The sequence below is a fragment of the Calonectris borealis genome, chromosome 9 (assembly GCF_964195595.1).
Source record: "Calonectris borealis chromosome 9, bCalBor7.hap1.2, whole genome shotgun sequence".
In the NCBI taxonomy this organism is placed as follows: domain Eukaryota; kingdom Metazoa; phylum Chordata; class Aves; order Procellariiformes; family Procellariidae; genus Calonectris; species Calonectris borealis.
In genome coordinates this window covers 19,778,251-19,791,147 of record NC_134320.1, presented here as the reverse complement: position 1 = coordinate 19,791,147, position 12,897 = coordinate 19,778,251, and the positions used below count along the sequence as shown (strand labels likewise).

The following is a 12,897-nucleotide window of genomic DNA, read 5'->3' as shown; positions in this document are numbered from 1 at the left end:
GTTGTGTCTTGCTACAAGTTTTGGTTAAAGAAAATGCACTTTAGAGACTTTGTAGATAAACTATGCCAGAAATAAGGATGTTCGTACATGATAACGCACTTTTAAAAATTAGACAACCTTCACTCAGTTACACAAAATGCTGTCCCCATTTTGTTTCTTTTTCTTCAATGTAGCCCTCACACTGTATTTTACTTTATGCCATTAAAAAGCTACTTGGAGGACCAAATTACTAATTTTTTGAGATTAATCCCATGTTCTTGCTCATGGGATAACTGTCTGGACTAACTCGTTGGGGTCCCAGGTCTGTCTGAATGTACTTTACCTTGATGGGGGCTAGAGTGTAAAGAGACACCAGTATTCTTTCTTCCTGCTCCTCCCAACTCAGTTTTCAGTGAGGAAGGTTCAGTGATAAAGAAAACATTTACATGAAAGGGTTATTACATGCATCTGCTTTTCTCCTCCCCTGAGAGCAATTACGAACTATTTGAAAAGGGCTGTCCTTGAATGTAGTATTTCTGGTGTATCACCACCAGCAACTGTAGCAATGGAAGTACCTGTGCAGGCCACCCTGCAGTGTTACACTACAAGTCATTAACTGTTCTCAGACCTTTTCTAGATAATGGTGGTAACCCAACCACCATTAGTCAATTTATGCTAGAGTATGCCTAATGGGTGTTTACGGTGCAGCTAACATCCATAGTAACAAAAAAGACAAAACTTTGGCAACTGTGTCAAGAAAAAAAATTCTTACATATTTTTATTTTCTTTTAATCTTTATAAAGCATGAATGTAGTGCTGTGGATCATTTTTTATGGAAGGTGATCAGGTTTCCTCTAGGTCAGATTTCCTCAGAAAAGTACATTATAATTATGAATGATGAGAAAATGAAAGATTTTAGATGGTAGTTTTCACTATTAGGGAATTTTCCTTTTTGTTAGAACAAAAGGAGCGTTGTTTGCTGGGGAGATTTGTACTCATTCACTTTATCTGAGGGACTCAGAACTTTGAGCCTTTCAGTTACAGTGGAGTCTGAGATAGCTGGGATCAAGAGGCAGGTTGGAATACTTGTCTTAATCATTATTTTCAGTGCTTCTCCTCCCTAGAAATTGTAGGCTTTTTCCCCTTCTCCACGTGCTGTTTTTATTCATTGTACAACTGTCATTGGCCCTGCAACTCTCAAGCCAGGAACATCTTTCTCTGAGGTCATGTAGGAGAATTTTCTGCCATGGAGCTATATGGAAATAAAGGCAAAATTTTTGGAAGAACAAGTTTGGGGTTTCCTGGGCATGACTTTGATTGTGTAGGGTGATCTGGAAAACCTGGAGCTTCTGGTATCTCCTTTAGACTTGAGCCAGTGAAGGGAATACCTTCACCAGTGCTGGAGGAGTGAGGTTTGCTTTGGGATAGCTCAGGAAAGTTTGCAGTGGGAGGTGTGAGAGAATCCTGCTGATTTAGAACTGGAATGTGATAGACAGCTCCTCTTATTTGGAATGGAAAGTACTTTCCCGATATGCTTGTCTTGTTGCAGTGATGTCTGTAATAGTGATGATAGAGATGAGGAGGGTGTCCTGGAGGAGGAGGGTGCTGTGGTCCATGATGGGGAGCAGGATGGTGGTGATGTCGTCCATGAGGAGGGGGAGGACAGTGTGGTCCATGATGGGGACCAAGAGGAGGATTGTGTGGTTCATTATGGGGAGGAGGAGCAGAAGGGGGATGTTGTGGTTCCTCTTTGGGAGGAGGATGTGGTCCATCATGGGGAGGAGGAGGAGGGTGGTGATGTGGTCCACCATGGGGAGGAAGTGGAGGACAGTGGTGTGGAGGGTGAGGGTGGTGATGTGGTCCACTATGGGGGAGAGGAGGAGGAGCAGGTCCTTCATGGCTGTCTTGATGGTCTTCTTTGAAACTATGGTTATGCTCAGTGTCTTCAGGTCTGGATTGGGAAGAGGGTGGACATCCATGCCTGTGATGATGTCTGTGACAATGTCTGTGACGATGTCTGTGATGATGTCTGTGACCAAAATGATGGGGATGGGGATGTCTGTGTGGCTGTCCCAGAGTTGAATTTCTGCATCTTTGCCCATAGTCATGCTGCTGTTTATAAAAACACCAGGGGAGGAAGTATTAAGTGAGATGTTAGTAAGACAGAAGAAAGTGGTGAGAAAGAGAGAGGTGGGAGTTAGTAGGTTTGCATTTACAGTTCCAGTGATCTGTAAGGAAAAAAACCCTGTTTTTTTTCAAGGTAGAAGAGAAGGAGTAGATGACAAAATGCCAAATTACTGAAAATCATCTGGAAATACTACACCGTAACAAAATGAAATGATAGAACCAACTGAGCAAAATTTGTGATGGATCAAAACAAAATAAAACCCACACTGGAGTAGCTGTTGTAATATAAACTGGAATACCAAATATGATAAAGATCATCTCCGCTCCTCTTGCTTTCTAAAATTCCTTTGAACTTGTTTGCCAATCTCTACTCACTTTAACTAAGGAGTATGATTGGACTGAGAGAAGACAGTCTTGGAAGGAGTAGTAGGGACAGCTCAATTCTAATTAATCCTCTGATTGATCCAGCAGTCAAATGCCAATCTGTCCTGACATGCTGCATCATACCCAGGCAGTAATAAAGGGACATAAACAACAGTTGCAATCATCTGTCAGTCTGGACTAAGGTTGCTGTAGCCTGCATGAGGATATAGCCAGAGACATTTCAGTCAGTGAGTGCATACCCAGGGATGGTAGATTTCACAGCTTATATCTGTTCCATCAGGTTCATCTGGGTCACTGATAATTCTTGCCTTGCAGAATCCCATGTGCTAAGCAAAAGAAAAGAAAAAAAAACAATGCACATCTGGGTTCTTGTGACGGAGTTAATAGAAGCTATTGAAAGTTGAACATTTTAGAAGTTAGGCTAGTTCCTTCGATACCTAAGTATGTTTACATAACTTAGCTAGATCCTGAGCTTTCTGACCAGTGATACTTGCCAGTGGTTAATGATGATTAAAATATATGACATTTTTGAGTGTCCTTGACTGAGAAGACCACTTTGCCATGTGCATCTAGAGGGCTACTACTCTCCATCTTACTTCTCTTTTGATGTCTGTAAGAAATTGGTCAGCTACTGATGTCTTCAAAACGAGTACCCTGTGGGTGACTGATTTTTATTCCTTTTTTTCTGTCTTTGCTTATGAAACATCTGTTCAGATTGGGCTATTCAGAAATTTTGCTCTAAGTCCTCAAAAACGGACACTGTGTAGCTATGCTGTTTCAGACAAAGCTCAAGGTAGAGCTTTCTTCCATATTTATTTTTTGCAAAGTAATTTGTTGTAATCTTTTAGCATTACTTCCTTTAGCATCCTGTTTGCTGTGACTTTTACCTGCTGTCCAGTTGTTATGTGTGGAATTGCTCCTGTGAAAGAGCACAGAACTCGGGTAAGGGGTTCTGTGTATGCTCTCTGTAGTGGATGCTTTATCTTGATATATATTTGGGCCATTAGTAGCCTATTATGATCAATGATTACAAATGTTAATAGCATTATACACACACACACCAGTGGCAGCATTGAGAACAGAATTCAAAACCTCTAGCTGTCTGGCTTGTGCTTCATTCTAGTGAACTTTTGGCTCTGCTACCAGTTCATTCCCAACCTTTTCCAGTGTTCTGGAGTATAAAGAGCCAGAGAAGAAAATGGATGTAGATTTAAAAAAAGTTCTACATGTTTTATTTTTTCCATATTTGTATTTCATTCCTTCAATTTCATTTCTGGGGAATAATTTATTCTGAAATTATGATCTCGCCTAGTTGTTTCTTTGATGTAGGCTATTATTGTAATGGAAAGGTGGGGTGAGGAGAGTACTTTGATAGTAATCTGCAGACAAGCCTGAATTATTCCATTCTCCATTCCCCCGCAGCAGAGGAAAAAAAAAGTAGCCCTGGGCTCACTGGGATAACATAATACATGTGTTTTTTTTCAAGATCTATGACTCATGTTAGTGTAGAAGTTTTTATGAAAATAGCATGAACGATTTACTAAGGAATGGCTGGATTTTTAACTTTGAGTTTGGGTGCATGCTTTCAAGAAACGCTTGGAAATATTGTGGGAAGATCTTCCTGGTGCCACCCATTGTATCAGTTCTCATTCTAAGACTTTACTTACAGCGTGCCAGTCATCCAGAAAATCACATTCCAATGCCTGATCTGCTTGTTTTGCAGATTTGGAACAGTTGGTCTCTTTTATAGAGAATCCTAAAATGTGACCTTCACGGGAGGCAGTCTGAAACCAAGAGGTCAAACAAGGTGTATTTAAAGTCCTGTAATTTTAAAAGCAACCATACTTCATATTGTTGTCAAAATCCTGTCTACCTCATGCTTTCATTACCTGTGTTTTTCAAATGTTCATGCATATATGCATATTCAGTAAGGAAAATAGATTAGATAATTTATACCTTACTTGCCTCACACCTTTATGAGTTCCAGAAATGGTTGCTTTATTTCTTTGTCTAGTATGTGTGTGTTATAAAACCTGTTACTTTTACACCCTGTATTCTTAGGGATTAGCGTCCTTAGAGTCTTCTCCCTAAATTGAACTGCTGCTCCTGTGAAAATACAGAGATCTACTGGATGGCAACCATGCCTTTCCAGTGATGGGAGTGCATAGTAACTACAGTGCTGATGTTAATTTGGGATGAAATTCTGCCAGTTACTGTGAGATTGTTGCTTTCATTTTAATTTCCAACTGTAGCAGTAGTTTGTTTCAAGTCTGTGTTGAAGGTGTCCATAGCATGTGTGTGCACACAAGTTTCACTAGTTTAACTAAATTGGATAAAAGTGGATGCACATACTTTATGGGGTTTTTTTTATCGTAATTCATAGTTTCTAAGTGTTATGCAGTCTGTTGAAATCCAGTGGTACAATCTAAATTGTCACTGTAGCTAAAGACAGCGAAGTGTGAAGACAAAGAATTTAGGGAGAAATCCATGAATCCAGGCAATCTGAAAACAGCCACTTGCTAAATGGGAGTAGAAATTGTGGTCATGTGAGAGTTATACTTCAAAACACCCAAAGAATAAGTCTTCATGTCGACATCACTCAAAGATGGAGGAGTTATTTGCCAGAGCCAGTAGTTCTTCAAGAGGTACAGCACAGATAAAAATTTACCTCCTGTCCTTCAGAGCTCTCAGAGTGCTGCTTTGCTCTGCAGCAGAGTCAAAATGATGCTGAGCATGTTCCACTTTGTGTTGTACCCATGTGCTAAATATTCTAAGAGTAAAAAATTATCTGACTTCAGTTGACAGAATGTACAACTGTGATAATACACATGACTGTACATCTTGAAGGACTCAGGTCAGTAGCAAATAAACTCTTGTGTGTTATGATATGATAGGTAAATAGGCATTCAAAATAAAAATATGCACACAAAGAAGGCTCTTACATTTTGGATGCCATCACACTGCCATAGTTTTTAGCAGATGAGAAATCCTTTTGCTTTCACATGCCTAAATGAAAGTTGATAACAAGTCTTTGCAGAAATAGGACCTTCAGTTTTAAGTGGATGATTTATGCTGAGAGGTGACAAGCAATAGTTCTGATCCTAGAAGGGTTTGTGTTCTGGTCCCATGGTTTTGGAGCCGCTCACAAAATTTTGTCGTTTATAAGTAATTCTAGGACAAAATGCCACTTACCATTTTTAAAATCTTTTCAACTTTGTCCACGTCAAAGTAGTTTGTCTGGTTACCCTCACTGTTGAATTTCTCCAAAGCCTTTGCAGCAATATTTTTATGTTGCTCAGTGACTTCTAAGACTTCAACTTTCACAGGACAATCTTTGCACTCTAATAGATCAGGAGGAACTGTGAAAATAGAGAACTTACTAATATTGCAATGGATATTAATACTCTTGGGAGTGTGCATGTGCCTTTAATGTGAACTCATAATGGGAAACGGAAATGCAAGCATTTCCTTGGAAGTGAAATACCTATCCCTCACTCCACAAATATGGTTTTGTCCTCTAACATGAAAAAAACACAAACCTGTGAACATGAGTATTTTTATAAATCTTTTAGCTCCACCTTAGAATCTTACCACCCCAAATGGGCATTCTTTCCAAGTTCACTTTTTTTCTGATATTCATTGTCATGTTTTGGTGGACTGGAATGGTGATATCATCTGACATTAATAAAGTCTGCTTTAGAAGAGTAGGCTAACTTTAATTCTATTACTCATTCTTAACATTCCATTTGAATTATCTAAAACATGAATTGCAAGCAGATGAATGAATCTGTTACGGTTACTATACACTAGTAGTGCATAGACTTGTAATTTGGTACTAGGACTGGTTTGAGGTATGCATTGGCTTACAACAGTGGTTATTTTACCTGGACTTAATGTACAATTAAATCCATATAGTTGAGGTTTCTTCAGCAGCTGGCTTGTATATGTGATAATCTTACATTGCCCAAAGTCCTGAGAGGAAAAAAGAATATGTGATTATGATGTTATTTTCACTGGATTTAATTGGATGTAGGTGATCATAGAAATTACGCTTCCTTTTAATGTACAGTACTGCTAAGAATAGCAGATGTGGTCATTAATGGAATGTTTGATCTGATACTGCTCAAAATTTGTGTTCAGATAAAAGGGGATCTTCCTCTACAAGAGGCTTTGTTTTAATTCTCAGTTTGCATGACTGAGTGGGCAATGGAAAACTAAACCAGCCTTCTTGGTCATTATAATACTTATTTACAGTAAGTAATACTAGCTAGCAGGGGAAGTTAGGATGCCAGAGATACTCAAGGTTACATAAATCTTTATCAAAAAGTGGATGGACCTTTTCTCCCGTTCCTTTTCCCCATCTTAATAAAAAGAGTAAATGCCTTCTATTCTCTTCTCTCGTCATGTCTTTCTGCTTTGTCCTGTGTGGTAGTATCACCACTCTCCTGTTTAAATAAAGTTTTGGACTGGTAGTTCTCATCCCAGTCTGGTGGTGTTAGTGACAAAAATATAAAAGTGCTTCAGATTAGAAGAGTGAACAGCACACTGAAGTGACCGGGGTTGCATATATGTGCAGTGTTTAGTATCTTTATCATCTACTTACATTTGTTGCCAAAGTGGAGTCAGAATAGGAAGAAAATATTCGCAGCTGCTATGATATGTCAATAACAGGTCAGGGCTGGGGTTAGGGGATGTAATTTAATAATTGTCTGTTGCATTGGACTGCAACAATAAAGGACAAGTATTACTACATATCATATGTGTACTGATACTACCAATATTTTACATTGTCATACCACAAACGCTATGACAGAAAACTGATAAAATATCATACTGGTATTTCTGGCTAATATACTAGGAACATGCTTAAAAAAAAATTTCTGGTGCCCTTCAGTTGTCAGCAAATTATTCTTAAAACATCAGTACTGCTACCAGCAGTGGAATGCGGAGTATAGCTCCTTTGAGACAACTAATTAAGGCAACAGTTAAATAAAGCTGCACTTACTTGAGGAGTCAAACCTTTACCAAACCTTTAGCTTATGTTTAACAACTCTAGAACTCAATAGATTTTATTTTATAGTGAGCGATATTACAGCCTAGTCTTCACTTAGGGATTTTGTGACACAGAGATTTCTGGGCAGTTCAGATGAAGATCAAGTTAATGCATTATTGACATGTGACTCTGCCTGGGTGCCATTACTTGCCATGGAATAGGTGTCACTGTATTCACAAGACTCCCAGTGTCTTCTGGATAATACAGAGCATTCAGTTTCCAACACATCCAAAGTTAAGTAGAGGACTGATGAATTTCCCTGGAAGAGAAGTGCAGGTAAAAAAAAGTTTGCATACAAGAAGTCTGGTCTGAAAGAAACTTTTTTTGAAGTAGATATGTTTAATCTGTAATGTAGCTTCCCTAGTTCTCTATTAAGGTTTTTCTGAGCTGACAAGCGTAGAAAGAGTTTAGGCTGGAAGGGACCCTTGGAGGTCATCTTGCCCAGCCACTTGCTCAAGGCAAAGCTAACTTCAAAGTTAGATTCAACTGATTTCTATATATCACCAAGACAGATGTTCCACAACCTCTCTGGGCTGTTCCAGTATTTAACCACTTTCTCCATTATTTTTTTTTGGCCTTACATCTAGTCAGAATTTCCCTTCCTGCAACCTACAACTGTTGCCTCTTATCCTTTTATTGAGAACCTGTGAGAAGAGTCTGTTGTTAACCTGGCATCCATCAAGTAGGGAAAATGCCAATGTTAAAAAGTTGCCATTCCCTCTTTCTGGTTTTCACGTAGAACATATTGATCGAACTGATTGAAATCAGTTGTCTAGGCAGCCAATTATATAGCTACATCCATTTCTAATGACCTTAGTGACTAGATACTCTTTCAGAACTTTGCTTCCTGCTCAGTTTATTCAGGGAGTGATGCAACAAAGCTGTAATAAACCCTACAAAGTCAGGAGCCTTAGCTCTGAAATTCTTCTAGTATGTTCTGTCTCCTGAGCAAATAGGATGGAGAATCAGAATTTGAATTTTGCTGCCAGTGTAATGGAATGTGGTGTTAGGAATTATTGGTGGCCCACAGAAAGAGTTTTGTATTTTTCTGCAGGAAAATGGATCTCAATTCACATTTGGAATGTTTTATTTAAACTTCATGCAACCCCTGTATGGACATTCAGAATGAACACAGACGTATTTTATTTTGTCATTTAGATAAAATGATGCAAAGCCCTTCACTGTGAATGTGTCCTCAGGTTTTATGAAATTTCATACGTTCAGACTCCTTTTTCAGTTTCTGTATAGACGAGACTATAGAGAAAGAATTACTGCAGTCTAGTGTAATATTTTTATTAGTAAGAGTCCACCAGTGTAATGTTAAAGACTAGTTTTGCAGTGTGTGTATGTCTTAACATTGTCTCTCTTTTTAAAATAGGGGCTGGGTGACAAAGACACATGTTATTCAATGGCAGAATCAGGAAAAGAATATAGTTGTCCTGGACACCCATCCTGCCCACTAGCCACATGATTATTCTCTGCTTAGGGGTAGTTAGTCTTTCTATTTTATTTTATAAATCCCAATAATTTCAAGCTGCTGTCAACATATTAGTAAAATGCAGACAGAGAAGAGAACAGAGACAGTGAGAAAGACTATTTTTTTCTTATTTGTATTTATGGAATTGCACTGAATGGAAAGGTAAGATAGGTAAGATAGTCTTTTGTAAAATGTGCTGTTCACTAGGAGCCCTCTAAAACTGAAATAACTAAATACATCCACTTTGTCGCCCAAACTTGTGAAATGCTAAAGAAGCCAATTCATCCCTGGCAAATATTTATTTTCTTCAGCAGGATGCATTTGGATTCAATAAAGCCTAAAGCAGAGTTTGGGTGAAACATCCATTTGTGTCTACATCCAAATATGCAGTAGAAGATTCCTCTGTTTGTCTGCTGGATAGCTCTTGGGAAAAAAAAAATCTTGGTGCCTTCTTGGTTGTTTTAGAAGGATCTTGGGCAGCGAAGTTCTGCACCGCACAGGCCCAGAACTGTCCTAGTGTGAATACTTGAGTATCTTATGCTTCTAGAACTCCCATGTAAATCCAGTAGAGATCCAGCTGCTAGGAATTGCTCTGCTTAAGTTTCTAAGGGGGTTGATGTGATAGACTTAATGCAAACTATGGCATGGAGATAATCAAAATAGTGTTCTGTTCTTTTCTTTTTCTCATATTTTTTTTTTTAATGTCATCTTGGCAGTGGAGCCAACATAATTTCTTGCACAATAGTGTACATGATCAGTATGCAGGAGACCACACGTGGTGGCTTTGGGTCTGAGAAGGTACAGAGACCTTACAGGGAGAATTCCTTAGCAGAAAGATAGATAAAAGGGTCTTTTCCGTTCTGATGGACTCTGTGTGATAGCTGAAGCTGTGGCCCTGGACTCCAAAGTCAGCAAAATTCATTAAGGGTACAAAGCAAAACATAAGCATGGTAGTCTAGTGGTTATAGCATTCATTTGGAAATGTGAATCCTCAGCTCTGGCCCCTATTCCAAGTTATGGTTCTATAGTTTATGTAGTCAATAATTAGTTAAAATGTAGAAATACTGAGATTCTTCTTTTTAGAAACAACTATGTTTTTTCTCATTCATCCAATGAATTTTGCATGTCTTACTGCCCAGTGGCTTCACTTCACAGGGGTGGCACACACATAGCTGCATGGCAGCAGTATTCTTCAAGGACGGGAGACCTGAGGGTTTAAATCTCTTAATGCTGAAGAAGACTGATTGCTTCCTACATAAGCCCTTTACTACCTGGCTATGGCATAAAACCCAATAGTATCGCTTGCCACTTCCTTGTCTTTGAAAAGCAAAATAATCCATCAGGTTTTTTGAAAGTATGCCCGAACACCTGTAGGAATCTGGGCTTTGGGTCACTTTCTGAGCTTTTTCTTGTCCTAACAGGCAGTCTTAAGCAGCTCCATCAAAAACTAGCCTGCTTTTTCAGTGGCCATACTGAGATGTGTAATACACTTCTTAAACAGTGCATGTCTGCCTGGATTCTAGTTTCATAGCAAAGCAGCTAAAAGGTAGCCAGGTGCATTATTAAATCTGCATGTCCTTGGTCTCTTTTGTCTACTAGTTAAAGAAATTTTGTATACTATTGCTTTTTCTGCTGTTGATTTGCTTTGGCATTTAGATAATCATTGAGAAAGGCTTATGTATCCTCTCTAGGAAACAGAAATAGAAATAGGAAGGAAATAGGAAATGACTGATATGGATTCTCTATCCAGCCCTTCCTCTGTTTTGCTGAGTGGCATTTTCATCTCCTTTGGCTTCCTCTGCCTTTTCCCTTTCCCTCCAGTTATCCAGCTATCTCCAAAATTAAGATAATAACAAAATACCAATCTTGCAGGATACATTGATCTAATTAATGTTAGACATTCGCAGAATAAGAAACCCTCCAAATATAAATTTTGAATATAGCATCTGAGACCTGACAACAGACAGGACAGATTAATTTCCGGTGTGGTATAAAGCTGTTCAGAGCATCTCTTACACTAACATCCTGTCGGGCAAGAGAATAAAGGGCGTTCAGCATAGTTTGAAATCAAGTTTACGTACAATAAATCATGCACAAATGAATACTTAGATAGTGTAAATCAGAGCTGATTCATTGAATTACATCAACGTTGCTCTGTTAAAAGCAATAAACATAAGCTTTTAATGATCTGGCTCATTATTTTAAAATCAGTCTTGTGTAAATCAGCCTTTAAATTGATACTTACTCTGTGTAGTTCTTGTGCATCAGCAACACGGAATAAACCAAAAACATAGCCATCTCTGCGATGTTTATTGACCAAATCCAGGGCCACTCCTGCATCTGTTTCAACGGTACTACAGTCTGCAGGTGTAATGCTTGTTTTGTTTTGGGCATTAGAGTACTGCAGTAGTGTTAGGAAAAAAGCTGAAGCTAGAAGCAGCATTTTGTTTGCGGTGTTTGATCACTTCTGCCCATGGTCTGATAAAGCCAGTAGCCTGCTTTTAAATCAGAGTAGCCCACCGAAGTTATAAATGAATGCTAAAAGGGCATGGTTTTACATATATTTAAGTGTTGTGTCACAGGGCCATTACCTTGACCCTGGATTAATGTTTGCAAACAGCAAGTAAATTATTATATAGTGATTGAGCAGATTTTGAGGAAAGTAGGCCTTATAATACTCTCTGGACTACCCATCAAAGGGGACTATGTTTGTGATTCTTTAAGCAGGCATTGTGCAATAATGTTTTACTATGAAAAATATTTAGCTTCTAACGGTGTGCTGCTGAGCCTGGCATTAAGAAGGTCCAGTTCATGTGTGCAGATATTACGCAATCTTGGTTTTCTGTTTACTGTAAAAACTGAACTGTTGAACTGAAAATATGCTGAAATATTTGTGGTCAGATGATGGCTATATCCATATCCCTGTTTTTACAGATCCTTACCTAGCAGAGAACTAGTGAAAGGGAAACAAGGATGTCACTCAGATTTGGAAAAGGGATGTAGCTCAAGGTACGCTTGCAAGCTGGTGGTCCATAGCTTCTATGTGAGTACCTGCTACTCTTCCAGCTTGAGAAAATTTAGGGCAGACTTGTATCAGCTTTACATCATTTCAGATTGGTACACAGAATGGGACTGACTGGCTTAATACTGATGTAATGTAGGCATGGCATGAAGCCACGTAAAGCTGCCTTCGCTTTCTCAATCTGAGAAGTTTTGTGTGCTCTTTGGCTGTAGTAGCCTTCATAGACTTCTTCAGAGAATTGCTGGTAATTTTTTTGTATTTATTAAAATAATTGAGTACATACTAAAATTCATACCTTTCACAGGATATCCTCTGCTAAGCAGAAAGGAGAAGACGTTGTCTCATTTTATTCAAAATCTTTTATTCAAGATAGTTTAAGACATTCTTAAAAGGCAGTAATTGCTTGTTAGGGAGTAGCTGAAGTTTGAATACAAAATTCAACCTCTGCATAAGAAAATACAAAAATTCAGTGTGAACCCAAAATGACTGACAAAAGATCAGATTCAGATGAGAAATTTTCCGAATCCTGGTTGGTGTGAAGGGTTGGATCAGCTTCTCATAGAAAAAAGTGCTAGCTATATAATTGACTTGAGTTTACACGTTTGGCTTTGAAGTTTTACTTCAACTTATTTTTATGAGAAACATCAGGAAATATAATGGGTAATCATCCTTAACCCTTACCTCATTTCATTAATCCTTATTAAAAAAACCCCAACTTTTAGCATGTCTGGTGTCTAAGAAATCATATTTTAAAATGCATAGAGCTGAAACAGTGGCTTTCTTTTACAGTTAGTTCAGGACACACCAGTTCTCTGGTAGTAGATAAGCTAAATGGAGACTTACAATATGAGAACT

General features: G+C 38.5%; 1 protein-coding gene across 1 annotated transcript; it reads right to left on the bottom strand.

Annotated features, from left to right (window-relative positions):
- Positions 1 to 1,203: 1,203 nt before the first annotated feature.
- On the bottom strand, positions 1,204 to 11,539 carry HRG (histidine rich glycoprotein). Its single transcript, XM_075157681.1, has 7 exons — positions 11,266 to 11,539; positions 7,695 to 7,802; positions 6,375 to 6,462; positions 5,683 to 5,849; positions 4,158 to 4,274; positions 2,730 to 2,816; positions 1,204 to 2,091 (listed from the first exon to the last, which is right to left on the bottom strand). Exons 1-7 carry the CDS (start codon positions 11,461 to 11,463, stop codon positions 1,204 to 1,206), a joined length of 1,653 nt encoding a protein of 550 aa, XP_075013782.1. The 5' UTR covers positions 11,464 to 11,539.
- Positions 11,540 to 12,897: the final 1,358 nt, after the last annotated feature.

What these genes read in the sequence shown, in the direction of transcription:
- HRG (XM_075157681.1), bottom strand. Translation starts at nt 11,463, where the DNA reads ATGCTGCTTCTAGCTTCAGCTTTTTTCCTAACACTACTGCAGTACTCT. An exon ending in ACAGTGACACCTATTCCATG is followed by an intron (nt 6,463 to 7,694) that starts GCAAGTAATGGC and finishes TTTTCCTCTCAG; the next exon opens with GACTTTGGGCAATGTAAGAT. An exon ending in TTGAAAAGATTTTAAAAATG is followed by an intron (nt 4,275 to 5,682) that starts GTAAGTGGCATT and finishes TCTTGGTTTCAG; the next exon opens with ACTGCCTCCCGTGAAGGTCA.